This window comes from Mesoplodon densirostris, chromosome 3 (assembly GCF_025265405.1).
Source record: "Mesoplodon densirostris isolate mMesDen1 chromosome 3, mMesDen1 primary haplotype, whole genome shotgun sequence".
Lineage (NCBI taxonomy): Eukaryota > Metazoa > Chordata > Mammalia > Artiodactyla > Ziphiidae > Mesoplodon > Mesoplodon densirostris.
Genome location: NC_082663.1, coordinates 152,692,301 through 152,711,005, shown reverse-complemented (window position 1 = coordinate 152,711,005; position 18,705 = coordinate 152,692,301). Strand labels below are relative to the sequence as shown.

General features: G+C 65.0%; 1 protein-coding gene across 6 annotated transcripts; it reads left to right on the top strand.

Annotated features, from left to right (window-relative positions):
* The first annotated feature begins 1,116 nt into the window (after window positions 1-1,116).
* On the top strand, window positions 1,117-18,623 carry STK11 (serine/threonine kinase 11). Of its 6 annotated transcripts, XM_060094764.1 has the most exons (11): window positions 1,376-1,750; window positions 9,537-9,620; window positions 10,425-10,514; window positions 11,179-11,311; window positions 11,412-11,548; window positions 12,301-12,428; window positions 14,614-14,671; window positions 14,894-15,087; window positions 17,058-17,259; window positions 17,763-17,820; window positions 18,082-18,266. In XM_060094764.1, exons 1-11 carry the CDS (start codon window positions 1,461-1,463, stop codon window positions 18,181-18,183), a joined length of 1,476 nt encoding a protein of 491 aa, XP_059950747.1. In that variant the 5' UTR covers window positions 1,376-1,460; the 3' UTR covers window positions 18,184-18,266. The 6 variants fall into 6 exon arrangements, with proteins under 6 accessions (XP_059950752.1, XP_059950747.1, XP_059950748.1 ...); XM_060094769.1 differs by lacking the exon at window positions 17,763-17,820 and having other exon boundaries at window positions 1,117-1,750; window positions 18,082-18,623; XM_060094765.1 differs by lacking the exon at window positions 17,763-17,820 and having other exon boundaries at window positions 17,053-17,259; window positions 18,082-18,170.
* Window positions 18,624-18,705: the final 82 nt, after the last annotated feature.

Sequence of the window (18,705 nt, the reverse complement as noted above, 5' to 3'; positions counted from 1 at the left end):
GTCCCGGCCGCAAGGGCTGCGCTCCAACCCCGCCGGCTCCGAGGACGCCGTTGGCACTCGCGACCTCCAACCCCAGCCCCCAACCTCTCCCAGGTCAGCGTCGTGGCCTCGCCTCCCCGCGCCTGTTTCCCGCCCCCTCCCTTTGACGGGCGCCCCCGCGGAGCAATGAGCAAGGAGTATCCAGCCCTGGGGCGGGGCCTGGCTCGAGCCAATCCCCGCTCGGTCGCCCGCCTGGGTCCAAACGGCCCAATGGGAGGCGGCGACGGGGCTCGCTGAGGGGGCGGGGCAGGCCGGCTCGGCCAACGGGCGTGCACGTCGGTGCCGCGAGGGGCGGGCCCGCGGCGGGCTGCGGCGGCGCGGCGGCCCAGGGCGGGGGAGGAGGTAAACAAGATGGCGGCGGCGTGTCGGGCGCGGAAGGGGGAGGCGGCCCGGGGCCCTCGCGAGTGAGGCGGGGCGCGGCGGCAGCGGCGACGGGCGCCGGCCGGCAGTGCGGCCGCCTTGCATGGGCTGGGTCCCCGCGCCGCCCCGCCTGTTCCACGCGCGCGGCGGCCGCGGCGGGGGACGCGCCGCCCGGGATCCGGCGGCCTCCGGAACCCCGGCCCGGGGCCTGCGGCCTGCGCCGCCTCGGCCGCCCGGAGCCCCGCGCGCCCCGCGGCCCGCGGCCGACGGCGTTCGGGCGGAGAGCGAGTGCGGGCTGCCGTTTGGGGAGGGGCGCCCGCCGGGCCCGCGCGGCCGCTCGGGGTCCCGGGCCGGTGTGCGGGCGCCCGGGCAGTGGGCGGCTCGGACGGGGCTTGTTCCCTGTGGCCGGCGGGCCCCGGGCAGCCCCGGCGCTGGCGGGAGCCGGCTGGGCCGGACGGAGGTGCCCCGCGCGCTCAGGACACGCACCTGCCGGCGTCTCGTGCTCACCGGACGGCGAGGCCGGCGGGAGACGCCCCCGAGCGGCGCGCCCGGCCCCCGGCTAAGCTCAACTGCCCAGCTCTGGGGGCCCCGGGGCCGGCCTGTGCGGGGCCCCCGGCGCGCGCCATGGGCCGCTGGTAATGGACGGCGCGGAGAAGACTCGATCCTGCCGCGTCCGTGTTCGTTCGAGGGTCTAAAGTCCCTGGAGAATGACCTAGCACTTCCCGGCCCCACCGGCCTCTCGAGGGCCCCCGTGGACGCGCCGGCCCGCCTCGAAGCTGCGAGGCCGGGCGGCCCCCAAACTTGGGACGCTGCGCACGCCCGGTTGCCCGGGCTCTGGACCAGGCGCGCCTCTTGAACTCACGTTCAGTACAATCGTTTCTTTTCCAAGAAGGGTTTTCCTTTTTTTTTTTTCTTTTTTTCCTTTTTTTGAGATTTTGTTGACTTTTATTTTTGGAGAAGGGAATTTTTTTGGGGGGGTGACAAACGGAAGAACCGTCCACCGCGAAGCTCAGAAAGGGGATAAGGGAACGCCGGCGGGAGTCGGAGACCTGGGGTCTAGGATGGAGGTGGCGGACCCGCAGCAGCTGGGCATGTTTACAGAGGGCGAGCTGATGTCGGTGGGGATGGACACGTTCATCCACCGCATCGACTCCACCGAGGTCATCTACCAGCCCCGCCGCAAGCGGGCCAAGCTCATCGGCAAGTACCTGATGGGGGACTTGCTGGGGGAGGGGTCGTACGGCAAGGTGAAGGAGGTGCTGGACTCGGAGACGCTGTGCCGGAGAGCCGTCAAAATTCTCAAGAAGAAGAAGTTGCGGAGGATCCCCAACGGGGAGGCCAACGTAAAGAAGTAAGTGCGGGCTTCCTGGGTGGGGGCGCGGCCCGCTGGGCGGCCCCCTCCTTCCTCTTTTCCTCCCTTTCTTCTCCCTCCATTTCTCGCTTTCTTCCTTCCGTCCTTTCTTTCCTTAAGCACCCGAGCCGACCAGCCGGGGAAGGTCTTGGGCAACTCACTATGGTACTTTGGTGAAGTCAGGCTAGCTTGTTGCGGTTGGGCGTCTCGGCCGATGCGGAACCCTCCTCGGAAGGGGGCGCCCCTCACCCCCTCTGCCCTCCCAGCTGTCCGGAGGGCTGAGGTACCCGGCGGAAGCGGCCGGCGTTGGTTTGGCTGCGAGCAGTTGGGCTCGGAAAGGGGCCTGCCCGCCGCCGGCAGGTTTCCGCGCAGCGTGCGGCTCTTACTAGGGCCGGGGACACGCGGTTTGTTTATCCTGTTGGAGGGGGACCGTGCGGTTGCCAAAAATAATTGTTTGCACCGGCTTATCAGTCAGCAGGGGGGAACTTCGCCCTTTCTCACTTTCCTGGGATGTGACACAGGACACTTTGGCGACTCGCAGGCCCGGTGACTCCTGAGAAGGGGATCGACTTGTGACCCCGCAAACTTTTTACACGGATTTTTTCAGGCGCCCGTCTGCCCCTTGACATCCCAGAGATGGTGGGGTCTGTGTGCAGACACCCCCCCAACTCCCCCGCCGCCAGGACGGTGGGAGCCCTGCCTCCATCCCTCTTGCTGGTTTCAGGAGGGGCCACCCCTCCTTATCGTTGCTGCCTGGGGGGGCCCTACCCTGCCCAAGCCGAGGGGTTTATCTCACGGGCCAGGCGGCAGCGGGACTGGCTGGTGACCTTGGCCAGTACTGGGAGTGCTGCTCCCAGATCCACTTTCATTCCCTCCTCCTGGCCCCCCTGCTCTCACGCGGTGTGACAGCGCGCTGCCCAGCTGTTTTCGCCTACTCTGGGATGCCTAGGGTGGTCAAGTCGGGGAGCAGGGTGCTGAGACCTGATTGGCTGTGGTCAGTGCCCCAGCTGTGGACCCACGGCGAAGGTGGGGCCAGGCGCCCCAGGGCCAGTTGTTCAGTTCTCTATGCCCGTCTCTTACCTGCAGGGTAGGGGTGGGGCAGGGGCCACTGGTGTCCTGGGGAGACAGGCCAGGGGACAGCGGGTGCCCCCCTGTGGGCCAAGCGAGGCCACGCCTCTGATCAGATCCCCACTCCCTGCTTCTAAGTCACATTTTCTCATTAAGGCAGAAGCGTGTGGGGGAGACGTGGCCCTCGGGATGCCAGTTGGCCGCTGCTCCGGGTTGGGCCCCACTGCACCCCCACCCCACACCTCCCTCCCCGCTCTCCAGGGCTGGTCCTCGTCCTCCTGGCTCCTCTTAGGCCTCATCCCTGGATCTGTCCAGGGAACGGGGTGCTGTGCTCTTGCAGCCTGGATGCACCCTCCCTCCGTCTGAGGTCGGCCTGGGTCCGTGGAGGTGTTCTGGTGCTGGTGCTTTATGCTGGGCTGCTTTGGCACCCCTGGCCATCCCTGGGGCTTCAGGGAGTGCACCCGTCCAGGGGCGTGGACTGGGGGCAGCAGAGCTGAGTGGGTCCCAGCACATCCGCAGACACGATGGAGGTGTCGAGGGCCCACTTCTGCCAAAGCATGATGTACACGTGATAAAGGCCCTCCCCACATGCAAATGCACATGCCCAAGGTCAAGTTAGGGGACGTTTGTTCACCACCCAAAGAGTACCCTTGCGCTCTGCCGCCCCACTGGAGGGTCGCAGCCTGCTGGCTCCCAGTTCTCGTTTCCTGAGCAGTCAGCCGCGGTCCCAGGAGCTGTGGAGACACAGTGTCTGTCGGAAGAACCGGAGGGGAAACTGAGGCCTGGGAGGCAGAGTGGTTGGCGGTCCACAGCCGGCCTGGCAGTCAACACGAGGTGTCACAGCTGCAGGGCCTGGACTGGTTCCTCCAGCTTAGCCCTAGAAGCGCAGGTCTTCACCTCTCTGAGGCCCCTTGGAGCGCAGCGCTGGCCCCGTGCGGCCGCCTGCCGTCTGCAGCATGTGGCGTGAGGACCTGCTGGGTATGTGGCTGCGGGTTAAAACCCACCGCGCCTCCTTCCTTGGGCGCTGTGAGGGGGCGCGCCCTGCTCGGAGGCACCCTGTCCCCTTGTTCTGAGTCCTGACAGAGCGCCCCGGGTTGGAGGCCGGAGGAGGTGAGGCCCTGGGCTCAAGCAAGGGCTGGGAGTCCACTCCCCGGCCCAGAGATCCAGGCTTCTGGGTCAGCCTTGCCGCCAGGCGGCTGCAGGGAAAAAAGGCTCCTTTGTCTTGGAGAGACTTAATGAACTCAACTCCAGACTCTTCTCTTGGAGTGAAGCGTCCAGAATTTTCCAGACAAGCCTCAGGAGTCCTCCAGCTCCAGTTGGGATGGGAAGCTTTTCCTTAAAGAATGCACTTTGTGTTAAAGGAGGTCCTCCCCTCTTGTGGCTCCTCCCAGGAGGGCTGCTGTGGGTCTGTGCTTGTCCCCCTCTTGCTCACAAAGACTAATTTGCTCTTATTGTAGAACACGAAAGTTCTGAAAACCACCAAGAAGTAAGACAAAAATTACTCATCGTTTTAATACTAATGCCTCTGCCACACTCCCTTTGAGCCTTTCTTTAGCATGTTTTCATTACCTATTCAAGCACTTTTTAATGAAAAATTAAACTCCCCTAAGGATCACTTTCAACAGTAAGTTGTACCTGCTTGCTTTCCCGGTTGGCATCAGAAGCCGCGCTGGCGCCTCCCTGGCCAGGGGCAGCCATGGGGTTTCGCGCGCATACGGACGGTGGGCACACGCCCCTCTGACGCAACCCCCCCGGGGAAGTTGGGTGGCATAGATGGGTCCCGCTCACGGGATTCTCACCTGTCCCAAGATACTTTCATCAGCTGTTTAGAAGCATACAGCGGCCAGGGCAGTCTTGTGTGCCCCACGGCCCGTCTGTGTGCGGGCAGGTCGGGGTCTGTACCCAGTGTGTGCGGGGTGCGGGTGCTTGGTGAGCCGTGCGGGGCTGGCGCTGGGTGGCTCAGGGCCCTGCCAGCCTCCTTCTTCATCGGCGTCCCTGCCTGTGTGGCTGGGGCCCAGCAGACCGACGCCAATCTCTAGGCTGGGCCTCCCTCGGCCAGGCCAGCGGTGACTGGCAGGTACTTGAACCTGGGGGGGTGAGTGGTTGGGATTTTAGCACGTGCAGCAGAGCCTGGACTTTGCTGCCCTTTGTTCCCGTCCTGAGTGGCCTCTGCCAGGTCCTGGCATCTGCTGGGGCACCTGCCCCCCACCCCCCATTGGGAAGGATTCTGCCGTGAGGCCAGGCTGGCAGCGATAGGGCACGACTGGTCCACCGAGGCGCCCCGCACTGAACGTCCTCGCGGCCTCCCTGTCTGGTCCTTCCCTGGTCAAGGGGGTGACTGTGAGATGCAGTGGGAGCTTGGGGGCCGTTGGGGTACACCCCAGGCCGGGGCGCAGGGGGTGGGGGGGACACTGGCTCCTCACTCAGGAGTGTGTTGGGAATCACAGCAAAGCTGCCCTGTATCCCATGTTGACCTTGCACTGCATGGCGATTTGTTCTTTTAACGGCTTTAATGAGACATAATTTACATGACATAAAATTCAACTATTAGCGGGTAACTCAGTGTCATTTAGTATTTTCACAGAGTGTGCAACCATAACCTCTAATTCCAGGACATCCCATCCCCTCAACAGGAACCCCGCCCCCATCAGCAGTCACTCCCCCAGCCCCTGACAACCAGGAACCCACTCCCTGTCTTTATGGATCTGCCTGTTCTGGACGTTTCCCATCAGTGGAATCGCACACCGTGTGTCCTTCTGTCTGGCTTCTCTCACTGAGCATCGTGTTTTCAAGGTCCATGCACGTGGTAGCGAGTGTCAGTGCTTCACCCCTTTTCAGGTGATGTTCCCGGGTGTGGAGGGACGTGGTGTATCCATTCACCCGTCAGTGGACATTCGGGTTGTCCCCACTTGGTGCCCGTTAGGAATTGTGCTCTGGGAAGCTGCATGAGCGAGTGTTTGTGTTGAACTTCACTTTTAGTGAATTTCTCCTCATTTTAGTCTCCCTCCCGGATCCCCGATGGCCTCTTGCCATATGATTAGAAGCATCAGCAGAGAGGCCAAGGGGTGAGGGGGGTCTTCCTCAGCGTCCCTTGTCCAGAGCTGCCATCGTCTCCTCCCCTGCTCTCTGTGGCCCCATCCCTGTCCCCATCCCCGTCTGGAGCGGGTGAGGTGGGTGCACCCCTGGTGGCTCTGGGATGGGCGACCGCGGGGGCAGCTCCTTTCCATTCCTCTGTGAGCTCCAGGGGCTCTTCCGTCTCCCTCGTGGGTAGTCAGTGAGTCCGTCCCCAGCAGTCCGCTCTGCTCGGGCAGCACTGCAGGCAGGTCCCTGTGACACCCGCCCTGAGCAGCTGCAGCTGGGCCGGAAGGCTCAGCTTCCTGTCACTTTACTTCCTGCATCCTGGCTGAGCGCCTGGCTTTTCCTCTTTCTTTAAATACTGTTTTTCTTTTTTTCCGGTCAGTGGTATGCCTTGTAGGAGACGGAGAACTCAGAGAAGGTGTAGCGGCCCCTCCCTGGCCCGGTCTCTGCAGTGAATGTCTCGGGGGTCCTCCTGCACGCCCCTCTTACCCGCTCGGAGCGCGCATCTCCATGCCGCCTGTGGGCGTGGTTCTCCTCTCTCGGAGGAGCTGGACACTGTAGCCACTTCCCTGGTATCCATGATGGAACTTACATGTTTTTCTCCAGGAGGTTTCCATCACAGTTAACTGACCACATGAGCGCTCGACGCACCCACAGCACGGGGACCTCCCTTCAGGGCTGGCTCTGTCGGCGTCGGAGTAGGGGGTGAGCTGTTTAATTGTGGAGGGAGGGGTGCTGCCATCCGCCTCCTCCGGCACAGAAGTTTGCCCCAAGGGCAGTGGGCGGATGGGGAGGTGCGGCCCGGAAGATGGTTCCAGGCCCAGGTATCTCACGGCACAGAAGGCAGAGCCGTGGGGCTTGTCCTCGCCTTGGAAGGCCTGGGGTGAGCTCCCCGTGACTCGCCACGGGCCCCCCTCCCGGAGCTGCCACGCGTGTTGTTGGCAGCCTGTGTCCGCGTTCAGGCGGGTTCCCACTCTGGGGTCGGCAGACGCTGCTTGAAGCCTGGCTGTAAGCGCTCCAGGTGGTGGCCACGCGTTGGCTCCAGGTACGAAGGGCCTCCTGGTGTCCACACGTGCGGTTTAGTTAGCCCCTGTAGCACCTCTGGATGGAGACGAGAGGGAGAGTGCCCGGAGCCAGCTTCCCGGGGAGGCTGGCACAGGGTCAGAGTCTGCTCTGGGCCCTCCCTCAGCCCCCCCAGCTTGCAGCTTGTGACAGCTTGCTCCCCATGTGACACCCTTCCCCTCTGGGCCGCAGACCCCATGGCGGCTCTGGCCAGGTAGCTCAGTGGGTACTTGGCTGGCTGGGTGGACGGCAGGTGCCGACCACTGGCCTCTGAGGGGAGCCGGCTCTGCACCTGCCCCTGGAACCCCTGCCCCTGGGACCCCTGCGAGGAGGAGTTCTCTACTCAGTCCTGGCAGGGACCCCAAAGGCCTGGTCACCACTGTCACGACAAAGGCTGCTGTGCCGTGCGGCCCGGGGCGGCCACCAGCCCTCGACTGTCAGATAGATATGGAGGGGACTTGCCTGCGGGGGAGGGTCATTGAGTCATCAGAGCCAAGCTCTGGCCCTGGAGAGCTGGCAGCAAGCAAGGTCGGGGGTCAGAGCTGTGGGGTGATCTGGGCGAGAGCGGGAAGGACGCCTGGGGGCACAGGGCCGCTCCCTGACAAGTGGTGGTGGACCCGGAGCATCAGAGGGGCACCCAAGCCCCCACGAACAGGGCACCCACCTGCCCGGGGCCTGACCCACAGGGGCCTGGTAAGGCCTGTCCGTTGCAGGACTGAATGAGTGAGTGGGATCTGGGGGACCAGCACTGGGGCCCGAGGTGGGAAGGTTTAGGGAGCACCTGCCAGAGGTCAGGAGGGGCTCCCAGGCCAGAAGGGGCGGTACAGGGTCTACTCCCCACACCCCAGGACGTTCCTGATCCTTTATAGCAGGACTCTCACCTGGGCCGTCTTGCCCCCAGGGACACCTGGCGATACCTGGGGACATCTGTGGTTGTCACGATGAGGGAGGGGGGCTCCTGGCATCAAAGGGGTGGAGGTCAGGGATCCTGCTCCACACCCCATAGAGCCCAGGACGCCCCGACATCACAGTGCTGAGGTGGAGCTACTGTGTGTCGTTTATTTGGGGGAAAATTGAGTGTGATCCCTGCTCACACTGTACACCAGGATAAATCCCAAAGGTCAGGTGGTATAAACCAGGGTGACCCCAATGTCTGTGAGTCTCCTCCCCTCCCTCCCACTCAGGTGTGGATTGAAATGTGTGCAGCATCGCAGACCTCAGAGGTCAGGTGGTTAGGGGTAAGCGCGGAATGATGGGGGGAATGAGGGCAGAGTTACTGCTGTGACCCGCAACCCTCTGGTGAGGGTGGGAGTGGGGTGGGGGGCAGGCAGGCAGTGAGCTCACGGGAAGCAGCTGCAAAGCTGTGTTTCCTCTAACAGGTCGGTGGCCTCCTATGCTATGGGTCTGGGGAGTGGGCGCTACACACAAATGCTGTTTCCGGGGCACCCTCCCTTCAGAGGCTGCGTGAGTGCCGGGCCGGGGAAATCTGCATGGGAGGAGGACCTACGCTGGGGAGGGTGGGTGGTGTCGAAGGCACAGGATCCATCCGAGCTGGTGTGCAAGGGTGGGGTGTGGTCAGGAACAGCTTCCTGGAAGGCGACCTCTTCATGGAATGTGGACAGTGGGAGGCGTGCGACTCGGGTCTCATGACGTTGGGGACCCCTCACCTGCCCGGCTGGTCTTATGTTTCATGCTTGGGCTTCCCAGTGAGGACTTTAAAAAATCTTTATTGACATATTATTCACATACCATGCAATTTAGTGACATTTAGTATCTTCATAGCAACTCTCATCTTTGTCTAGTTCCAGAACATTCCGTTACCCCAAAAGGAAGTCCTGTCCTCATCAGCAGTTACCCCATCCCATCCCCAGTCCCTGACAACCAGGAACCCACTCTCTGTCTGTAGACTGGCCTGTTGTGGACGTCTCCCATCAGTGGAATCACACCCTGTGGGTCCTTCTGTGTCTGGCTTCTCTCACTGAGCATCGTGTTCTCAGGGTCCATCCACGTTGTAGCGAGTGTCGGGGCTTCACCCCTTTGCGTGGCTGAGTGACGTTCCCGTGTGTGTGGGGACACTGGAGTTGTATCTGCCCTTGGGCTCCCGTGGACGGTGCCACCATGAGCACCTGTGACCGGGTCACCGTGCTCTCGGTCCTCCTGGGCACGTGCCCTGATTGGAGGTGCTGGGTCAGTTGGTGACTGTTCAACCTTCTGCAGAGCTGCCCCCCCCGCCCCCGGCTCCTGCAGGGAGTCCTGGTGGAGCTGCCCTGACCGCAGCGGGGAGCCTGGGCTTCAGTCCCAGAGGGAGGAGGGGGTGGGGGGATGCGGGGACCTGGCTGGAGCCCCAACTCCCGCGTGCTCTCCTGTCCCCGCGCGGCCTTCGTTGTGGTCTCTGTGCATCTTCAGTTAAAATGCGGGGACGGGGCCTAGTCGTGTTGCTGGGCTCGGGGACATGCCCAGGACTAGCTGCCCCTGTGCGGAGCTGCTCACTCCGGTGCTGCCCTCTGCACGGTTCCTGGGGGCCGGCGGCACTGCCGGGCTGCGGGGCTTGGCTGACGCCTCCATCTTCTGTCTTCAGGGAAATCCAGCTGCTGAGGAGGTTACGGCACAAAAACGTCATCCAGCTGGTGGACGTGCTGTACAACGAGGAGAAGCAGAAGATATATCCTTCTGGGGCTCGGGGTGCCCCGTGTTCCCTGACGCCGCCCTTGGGGCCGGGGCCCCTCTCCAGCGAGTGCCCACGCGGGGCACTGCAGGATGCGGGCTGGTTCTCCACTTAGACCTCCTGTTCTCTTGTGGGGCTGGGGCCCTGCTGTCAGCCTGGTCCCTGGAGCGGGGTGCTTTCCCGGCTTGTGTTTGGGAGGCTGTGGCCCTGGCCTGTGGCGGATGCATGGGGGATGGGATGGGGAGTGTGTCACTGCGGCAATGGTGTACTGGGAGTGTCCTCGGCCTTCGCCCTTTACTCCTGGGCTGCAGCTCCGAGAAGCAGGGTATAGGGGCCCGGGGGCCTGCTGAGGGGCCTGTGTTGCAGAGGGGCCTGTCACTGACTCGCTGGATGCAGGGTGATGGGGGTCGTCTCCATCCTAGTCGCAGGGCTGCCCCTTCACAGTGTAGATGTGGCTGGGGGGCTTCAGCCTGGCCCCGGCCTCCCCATCCCTGCTCTGCAGCCTCACCCCTGTGCTGCCCTTGTCTCTCCCTGGCCTCCCACCCCTGCTCAGGCCTTCTCTCCGCAGGGCCTACACGCCCCTCCCTCGCTCCTTTGGGGGCCAGGGCTGGGGCTTGAGCTTCTCCTTGGGCTGTGGAACGACCGGGGGGCTTCCTGCAGCACCTGTGATCCCTCTGGGGTCTCCAGCTCACTGCACTAGTGCAGCCTTCACCCCCTAGCATCTGTCTGTTCCCTGGGGATGGCCCGTCTGGAGCGGGGTCTTGGCTGAGCGTGCTTTCCTTAGCACTGCCGCTGCTGCACGTATATGGTGATGGAGTACTGCGTGTGCGGCATGCAGGAGATGCTGGACAGCGTGCCCGAGAAGCGCTTCCCCGTGTGCCAGGCCCACGGGTGAGCGTGCAGGCCCCACTGCTGCCCCCTCCGCCCCCGCCCGGTCACTCACGGGTCCAAGCGTTCGAACAACTTAATTCTGATCATCAGTGAAATGAAAGCTCGAGTATGTTTCAGAACTCAGGGCTTTGGGGCTCAGTTTGCAGTCCCGCAGCCCGCCTGCTGTGGACGCCCTGGCAGCCCCACAAGCTCCTCTCTGTGCACCTCCCTGCCCCACTATGGCCGCCACCGAGGCTTTGGGGCCTCCTGTGCTTGGGAAGCTCCTGACAGTGGCCTGTACTGCCCCAGCTGGCTAGTTCTCCTGGGCAGTCAACCCCTAACACCCAGTTGCTGTAGGACCAGCTGGCCTGTGGCGTGAGGGGTCAGTGGGTTGGCCTGGGTCCCTGGCCCCAGGGGGAATGGGGGGGCAGCAGGGCCCCTGGGCTGCCTGGGCTGGGGGGGCAGCTGGGGCAGGTGCCCATGGTGGGAGCTACTGCAGCGGGGTCCCAGGAGTGGCTCGGCCCGGCCACTGGCCCTCTGGTTCCCTGATGGGCCGCCCGGCGCCGACGGCCCCTGAACCTTGGCCTCCCATCCTTGGTCCCACTGGGTCACTGCAGGCAGCCGTTCCAGGCAGCTGAGGTTCCCGACAGGTGGGGCTGCGCCTCACAGAGGCTGTGCCCTGCAGGTACTTCTGCCAGCTGGTGGACGGCTTGGAGTACCTGCACAGCCAGGGCATCGTACACAAGGACATCAAGCCCGGCAACCTGCTGCTCACCACGGGTGGCACGCTCAAGATCTCTGACCTGGGCGTGGCCGAGGTAGGTGGCCCCCTCCAAGCCGGACCCAGGGTGGGGACATGGGGTGGGGTCCAGGCCCCCCCGAGGGCTGCTCCCTGAGGGCTGTCTGGTGCTGCTACAGGCCCTGCACCCGTTTGCCGAGGACGACACGTGCCGGACGAGCCAGGGTTCCCCTGCGTTCCAGCCGCCCGAGATCGCCAACGGCCTGGACACCTTCTCTGGCTTCAAGGTGGACATCTGGTCAGCTGGGGTCACGCTGTAAGTGCCCCTGGGCCTGGGTCCCTCCACCCCAGGGGTCCTCCCTCACCCCCGCACCCCAGGTACCCCCTCTGGGCTTCAGGCTTCCATGACCTGCCCCTCCTGGCAGGTCCCCCAGCTGCTGCCGCCCCCCAGAGTCTGTGGAGGCCATGGAGCTGGGGTCAGGAGTCCCCATGGGTGGGGGGACAGGCACTGGGACCGGCTGTCCTCCTGGCCCCCGCCCACCTCGGGCTTGTGCTGGTCTCCACCTGCGCTGCTTCCCACACCAGCCACAGTCGCTGTTGGGCGGGTGTTTCTGTCCTGACCCCTGGGGCTGAGAATTCTCAGACACCACAAGTTGCTGGCGATGCTTGGCCCACCGCTGCGTACCCCCCACCCAGACGCCGCCACGTGGTCACCTGTTCCTCCGTGAGCTCAGGCGGCACTGAGTGGGCCTGGGTTCTCTGGAAGCCTCTCCTGCCCGAAGCGAGTTCACGCTGCAGCCCCCTGTGCGCACAGCCACCGTCGTGGGTGTCCCGTTTCATGTTACTGAGAGCTGACTCGTGTACCCTTGACCCACCGTGTCAGAGCGTACCATCCGGTGGCTTTCCATATCTTCCTAGTGAGCCGCCACCACCATGTGTTCCAGAACATTCTCCTCACCAAGTCCAAGTCCCCACAGGTGGGGGTGGTTAAGGCTCGGGACCAGGCTGGCCTCAGGCTGGGGCGCGAGGCAGGCCCTCCTGACTGGTCTGTCCTTCCCGGGGCCGCAGCTACAACATCACGACAGGCCTGTACCCTTTCGAGGGGGACAACATCTACAAGCTGTTTGAGAACATCGGGAAGGGGGACTACACCATCCCGGGGGATTGCGGCCCCCCACTCTCAGACCTGCTCAAAGGTGAGGCCCTCGAGGCAGGAGGCTGGGCTGCGGGGGTGGGCAGGCTGGCGGCGGGTACTGGGCCCCCCGTGGGTTTCCCGTGGGCCGGCCCTTTGTGCAATTCCCCGACGCGGGGTGGGGCGGGGCAGGGTGGTGCAGAGCCTAGTTGGGTGTGGAGAGCAGTGGGTGCAGGGGCGCCTGCGCGGGGCCGCTGTCTCCTCTGGGCTCCACTGCCTGCCCTGGGCCTTCGTTCCACCCTGTTCTGATCCCCCATTCCTACAGTGAAGTAGCAGCGGGGACCCCAGTCCGCCTGCTGCATGGGGGGTCTCCTGTGGGGGGGGGGGGCTCTTCCTGCTGCAGTTCCCGGGCTGTACAGCAGGTGGCGCTCTCTGTGCATGGCAGGGGCCTGTCTAGGTGTGGATGGGCGGGAGCCACACCAGCATTCTGGGGCTTGCTCGAAGTTAGTTTTGATGACGCAGCACATGCAGGGTATCGCCCTGTGCGACCGGCACCGTCCTGGGTTCCCTGCCCACAGTCCCCGGGCTCTGTGTAACTGACCTGCCCCTCGGCTTGTGCTGGACGCTGGGTCAGTGCCCTGCCTTCGTGTGATGCACAGCCGAGAGGATCTTCACAGTCCTGTGTGGCCCCTGACCTTTCTGCTGACTGAGTCTCGCCGGTTCTTTGGCTTGTTAGTGAAGGTGAAATGAAGCTCGGCAGCCGCGTTCCCAGTGCTCTGCGGGCCGCCCCCCCCCCGCCCCGTAGTCCAGGCCTGCATTGCCAGCTGCCCCAGGACCCTCAGAGGGCTGGGCATACCGCCCGCCTGGGGTCTTGGAACATGGGAGGAGCCAGCAAGCGGGAGGCGGTGGCCCGGCTGGCTTAGTCCCGGCCTTCCCCACCTGAGCGCTCCTTAGCAGCTCATGGGCCCTGTCCTTGGGGGTGCCTGGAACGTGCCGCCTGGCCTCCCCCAGCTCCACTGAGGGCCGAGGGCCGTTGCAGGCAGTGAGCTGGTGTTTCAGACTCTCCTTCCCTCGCCAGGAGCTGGTGGGTCAGAGTTACCTCTGTACGGAGCTTTCTTTGCTCCAGTGACACAGATGATGATCTGTTGCCACCCTCACTCTCATAAACGCTCAAAACAGTCCCAAGAGGGGCCGACGAGATGGCAGAGGGCACCCATGTCACTGTCCCCAGATCCAGGCAGGGTGTCCCATCCTTGCTTCCTCCACCCAGGCCTGCCTTGGGGCCTTTGCACTGCACTCTGCATGCAGGCTCCTCCCGGCTGGGCTGTTGGGCCGCCTCCCCTGTGAGTCTCCGGAACACCGCCCTGGCCCTGCCCTCCTGCAGCGAGGCCATGACCATGACCTTTCCTCCTCTCCCACACCACCCAGACACTCAGCTCTCTGAGCCCCAGCTTCTGAAATGGCCTCTCATTTCCTGAGAACAAAGGCACCTCCAAGAGGTGGTGTGCAGAGCCCTGCCGCCCCCATCCCCCTCTCTGCATCACGCTCAGTCCTCCCATGGGGAAGGGGGTGGGCACTTGAGCATGGTGGGGGCTGGGGACCTGGGGACCTCGGGCCCTGGGCCCCCTGCAGCCCTGGGGGGTGGGTGCCGCCCTTTGCTGCCTCAGGCCAGCCCAGCACAGCCTGCAGGTCAGCCTTGCCCCTTCTGAGTGTTCGGGTGCTGGGCAAAAGGCCCTCACACCAGTGTCTACGTACGGTGTGTCACCCTCGAGGCCTCTGGTTCTCCTGCCGCTGCCTCGGGGGGCTTTGGTGTCCTGGCTAGAATGGCCAGTCACAGCTTTGCTTGCCAGAGCCGGGCAGGCACCAGCAGGGGCAAGCCATGTGCTTTGTCGTCTTGGGGCGTGTGGACAGGTTCAGGGTCACTGGGGTGGGCTGTCCGTCCTGCGTCCCAGCCTTCTGTGGTCTTGGTCCTCCCGCCCTCGCTTTGCAGTGTCTGCCAGGCAGCCCCTCGTGTCAAGACAGGGAGACAGCCCCGGCTGCATCCGCCTCCGTTCAGCTACAGGCTTAGCATCTTTGCCCCCGTGCTGGGCGCCCAGCTGTAGAGGCCAGGCCTGCAGGGGAGGGGGCTCCGCTCACTCACGCCACCCCCTCCCCTGTACGGGCACCCACGGGCGTCCCCACCTCTCCCAGGCAGGGGAGGGCCCTCTGCCCGTGCTGGCCCCTGCACCCACCGCTGGTCTCCCTGGCAGGGATGCTGGAATACGAGCCGGCCAAGCGGTTTTCCATACAGCAGATCCGGCAGCACAGGTGAGTCCCCGCAGGGCTCCCCAACTTGGGGCCCCATGTGGTGAGAGCGAGTGGGGGCAGGGGAGGGGGAGGTCAGGGCCGCGGGGGTCTTGCTGGCTCAGTCTCTCCCGTTGGGCCCCTTCTCCCTCCCCCACCCCGCGTGCTTCTCAGCGGGAATTGGGGGTGGGCCCACGTGGGGAGCCAGGCAAGCCCCCGGCTGCCCTGACCCGCCAGCTTCCGCAGCTGGTTCCGGAAGAAGCACCCGCCGGCCGAGGAGCCGGTGCCCATCCCGCCGAGCGCGGACTGCAAGGACCGGTGGCGCGGCATGACGGTGGTGCCCTACCTGGAGGACCTGCACGGCTGCGCCGACGCCGCAGATGACGAGCTCTTCGACATTGAGGACGACATCATCTACACTCAGGACTTCACGGTGCCCGGTGAGTCCCCGGGGGTCGCGGGAGAAGTGGGGAGGCCCCGCCCCCGGCCCGAGGGTCCGGTGGCCCTCCCCGCAGTGGCCACCCTGCTGACGAGTGGCCTTCTTCCTCAGGTGGCGAGGAGGCGTCTGAGGCAGGGCTTAGAGAGAGAGACCCGCAGGAGAGCCAGTGCTCAGACCTTTCTGGAGAGGAAGCTGAGGCCAGGGCCGTCGAGGAGCTCTGGGCAGAGCCCGGGCCCTAGTGTAGCTCTGCCCCACCCGCCGCCCCTTGGTGCTGTGCTGTCCCGGGGCTGGTTCCGCAGGCTCCTGCATAAAGGTCTGCCGCGCTGAGTGTGTGAGGGTCATGTTTGTTTTCTTCTGGCTCGCCGGCCAGGCTTAGGTGTTTACTGTAGAAAGAGCCCGTGTGCAGGGTGGCCAGCGGGGCCTCCAGGGAGCAGCCCCAGGGTGGGTCCGCGTGTCCCACTCTTCTGGGGGCACACTCAGGCCTCTGGTGCAGCTGGCTGCAGCCGTTTCCCCTGGGGTCCTGGGGTCAGGTGAGATGCCCCGGCCCTGGGAACCCTGGCCACGGTCCAGTCCTGAGTCAGGCCTCCTGGAGCCTCCGTCCCTTCCACAGGATAGAGAAGCAAGGTGTTCTGCCTCTCAGAGGCACTGGGGCCCCAGGACAGGTGCCTGGGCATGAGCCTTGCTGGTCGGCCAGCTGTAGAGGCACTGACCACACACCGTCTCTTCAGGCCTGTTCCAGAGTCTTGGGGCTGCTTTGCCTGGGTGGGGGAGGGCTTGTTCAAGAGCAGCTCTCTGGGCCCAAGCCAGATCCCTGGCCTGGGAACGTCCGCCACACGAGATGTGGGGATGGACGGTCCTGTGCTGAGGTCGGGCAGCCGCTTCTTGCTGACCTGCCCGTGGGCCGGCAGTGGGCCGTGTTGGGGCTCCTCCCGTTCTGGTCCTGTCGTGTGGACACGGTCAGAGGCTCTCAGCTTCTCCCCTGGGTCCCTGGTCTGTCCCTGGTCCTGCCGTCCACCCCGAGGGCTGGTGCTGGGCCTTGGGCCGGGTGTTGGTTGGTCGGGGCCAGTGGCCCCAGTGCCTTGAGGGCATGTGGGGCAGATCCCGTGCCCTCCAGCCGCTCTCTGACCATGGTCACTGTGCCGGAGGCTGGGCCCCAGGTGACCTGTGCAGAGTTTCGGTGCTTGGCGCCCCTGCAGCCCCCCTCCCCGATCAGAGCAGGCAGCCGACACTGCCCCCACCCCCACACTCTGGGTTCTGACCTGAGACGCTTCCTGGTCACGGGCCGGTGCCTCCCGGCTAGGTCCGGAGGCTGAGGCAGGCACGGGACGCCATTGGCGGAGACGGGGCTCCGTGTGCGGAGATGGGCTTGAGGCAGCTGAGGGCCGTTTCCTGACGACATCCACGGGAGGGGGTGCACCGTGGGCAGCACAGGCTCCCTGCACCCTTCCCTCTCCCCATGCCTCAGTGGGCACACAGCAGGGTGGGCGGCCCCGGGACCCGGTGAGGGCTGGCAGCCCACACGGTCGGGGCCGGGGCATGGCAGGCACCTGTGACGGCCTCTCCCTTTGTGCCCGGCGTGGAGAGCCGGGGCGGGCTCTTGTGGGAGAGATGGCGAGTCCAGACACCCGGCCCGAGCCCAGCCCCTCCGAGTCCCACGGGGCCCAGCGAGGTCTGGCCATCGCACAGGTGAGAGAGCCGAGGCTCGGGCCCCAGGTCCCTGGCGTCCACCGTGTTCCCACCCACCTGAGTGCAGGGCTCCACTCACACCTGAACAGGCAAGTGAGCGTAGGCTGGGCCCCACCGTGGCTGGCTCGAAGGCCAGCCCCGCTGCTCCCTGGATGAGGGCCCCATTGGCAGGACCAGGTGGGACAGGTGGTGGAGGTGCCCTGGGCCCAGGCAGGTGGGGCACTGGGGGCGTGTTGGTCGGGGACCCCCAGTCAGCACACGTTTGCCTTCTCCCTCCTAGGACAGGTCCCGGAGGAGGAGGCTGGGCGGAGCGCACAGAGCCGGGGCCCGCCCAAAGCTGTGTGTGTGAATGGCACCGAGTCAGCCAGGTCGAGGGCGGAGCGCCGGGCCAGCGCCGCCTCCAACCCCGCCCGCAAGGCCTGCTCCGCCAGCAGCAAGATCCGCCGGCTGTCAGCCTGCAAGCAGCAGTGAGAGTGGCCGCCTGCAGGTGGGACGTGGCCGGGACCGGAGGAATGGGTTGGGGGCGCGCTGTGGGCACTGCCCTGCTTGGCTGGTGTCACCGTCACGGCCTGTGCCTGTCACCCCCGGGGTCTGGGTTGGAGGTTCAGGAGGTCATTTTCATCAGGGCGTTGGCCACGCACTGGGGTCGGGGGGCGGCGTGTGCAGGAGCAGGGCCCCTAAGCCGGCAGCCTTTCTTGCAGACCTGCGGGGCTCACCCCCACCCCGCCAGGCTGCTTCTGTGACGGGGCAATGCTGGCGTCAGAGGCTGGGGGGTGGGGGGGTGGGAGGGTGAGCAGGCCAGGAGGGGCTGGGCTCTGACTGAGGCTGTCATCTCCTCTCCCTGCTTCCTCCTCCCAGCCCTGACTGCCCAGTCCACAAAGGGCGATTGGGCCCCAGAGGCACTGGAGACCCCATCGCCTGCTCAGGATGTGAGCAGTGGGGTAGGGGCCTGAGGCTACAGCCCCTGTCCAGCCATGTCCTCTCTCCCAGGGAGCTGCCCCTGAAACGCCCCCCAAGGAATTTGTCTGCCAGCATCAGAACCAGCCAGGTGGGGTAGAAACTCTTTGGAGGGAGGCCCGGTTCCGTGGCAGAAGGGCCGTGCGTAATCCCGCCAGGTGGCCAGCGATGCCCGGGGTGGCCCCTTGAGGCAGCGCAGCCCTCCCTGGTCTCCTGAGGCGTCTGACAGCACTGAGGCATGACCAGGCCTCAGTTTCCCCACCCTCTGGGCGGCCCCAGGGGGGGGCCTGCTTCCTGGGATGCAGGGCCTTGCGTTGACCCAAAAGTGACCCACCTTCTCTTCTGGTCTCAGCCTGTCTCCAGGAGCCCCGGCCAGGTCCTGGTCAGTCTTCCCGCGGACTGCTGGCCTGCCGCCCACTGCCCAGGAAGGCCGCCGCTGCACCCTTCGTGCTGACCACCCCTCCGGAAGCCAGAGGGTCCTGGAGGGCTGTGGTTGGGGGACAGCAGGGACTGGGGTCCGCCCTCCCCTGGTGGCCGGTGGACACGACCTCCTGCTGACTGCAATCCTGTGCTGAGCCCCTTCCCCCGGCCGGGGGAGGAGGGAGTGGGCCCAGCGCGGCCCCATGCCAGCCCTCGCCATGCACTTTACGTTGAGACTACTGGTTCTCGCCCGCCCTGACCCCTCTTTTTACTCTGCCGCTCGTTAGCGCCTCCCACACCTGGTGATGTGTTCCCACCAACCACAGCCGCAGCGGGACGGGCAGGACAAGCAGGCCTGTCGACCGAGATGCATGCCCAGTGCCCAGGGGAGCCCGGCGGCTGCCTTGTTTTCATTGTTTGGTTGGTTCTTTTTTCTTCTCCTTTTTTAAGAAAAAATAAAACAGGTGGATTTGAGCTGTGGTTGTGAGGGATGTTTGGGAACTGTGGGTGGCAGGACGTGCTGTCAGGTGGGGGGGTTCTGAGTCTGAACCTGGGG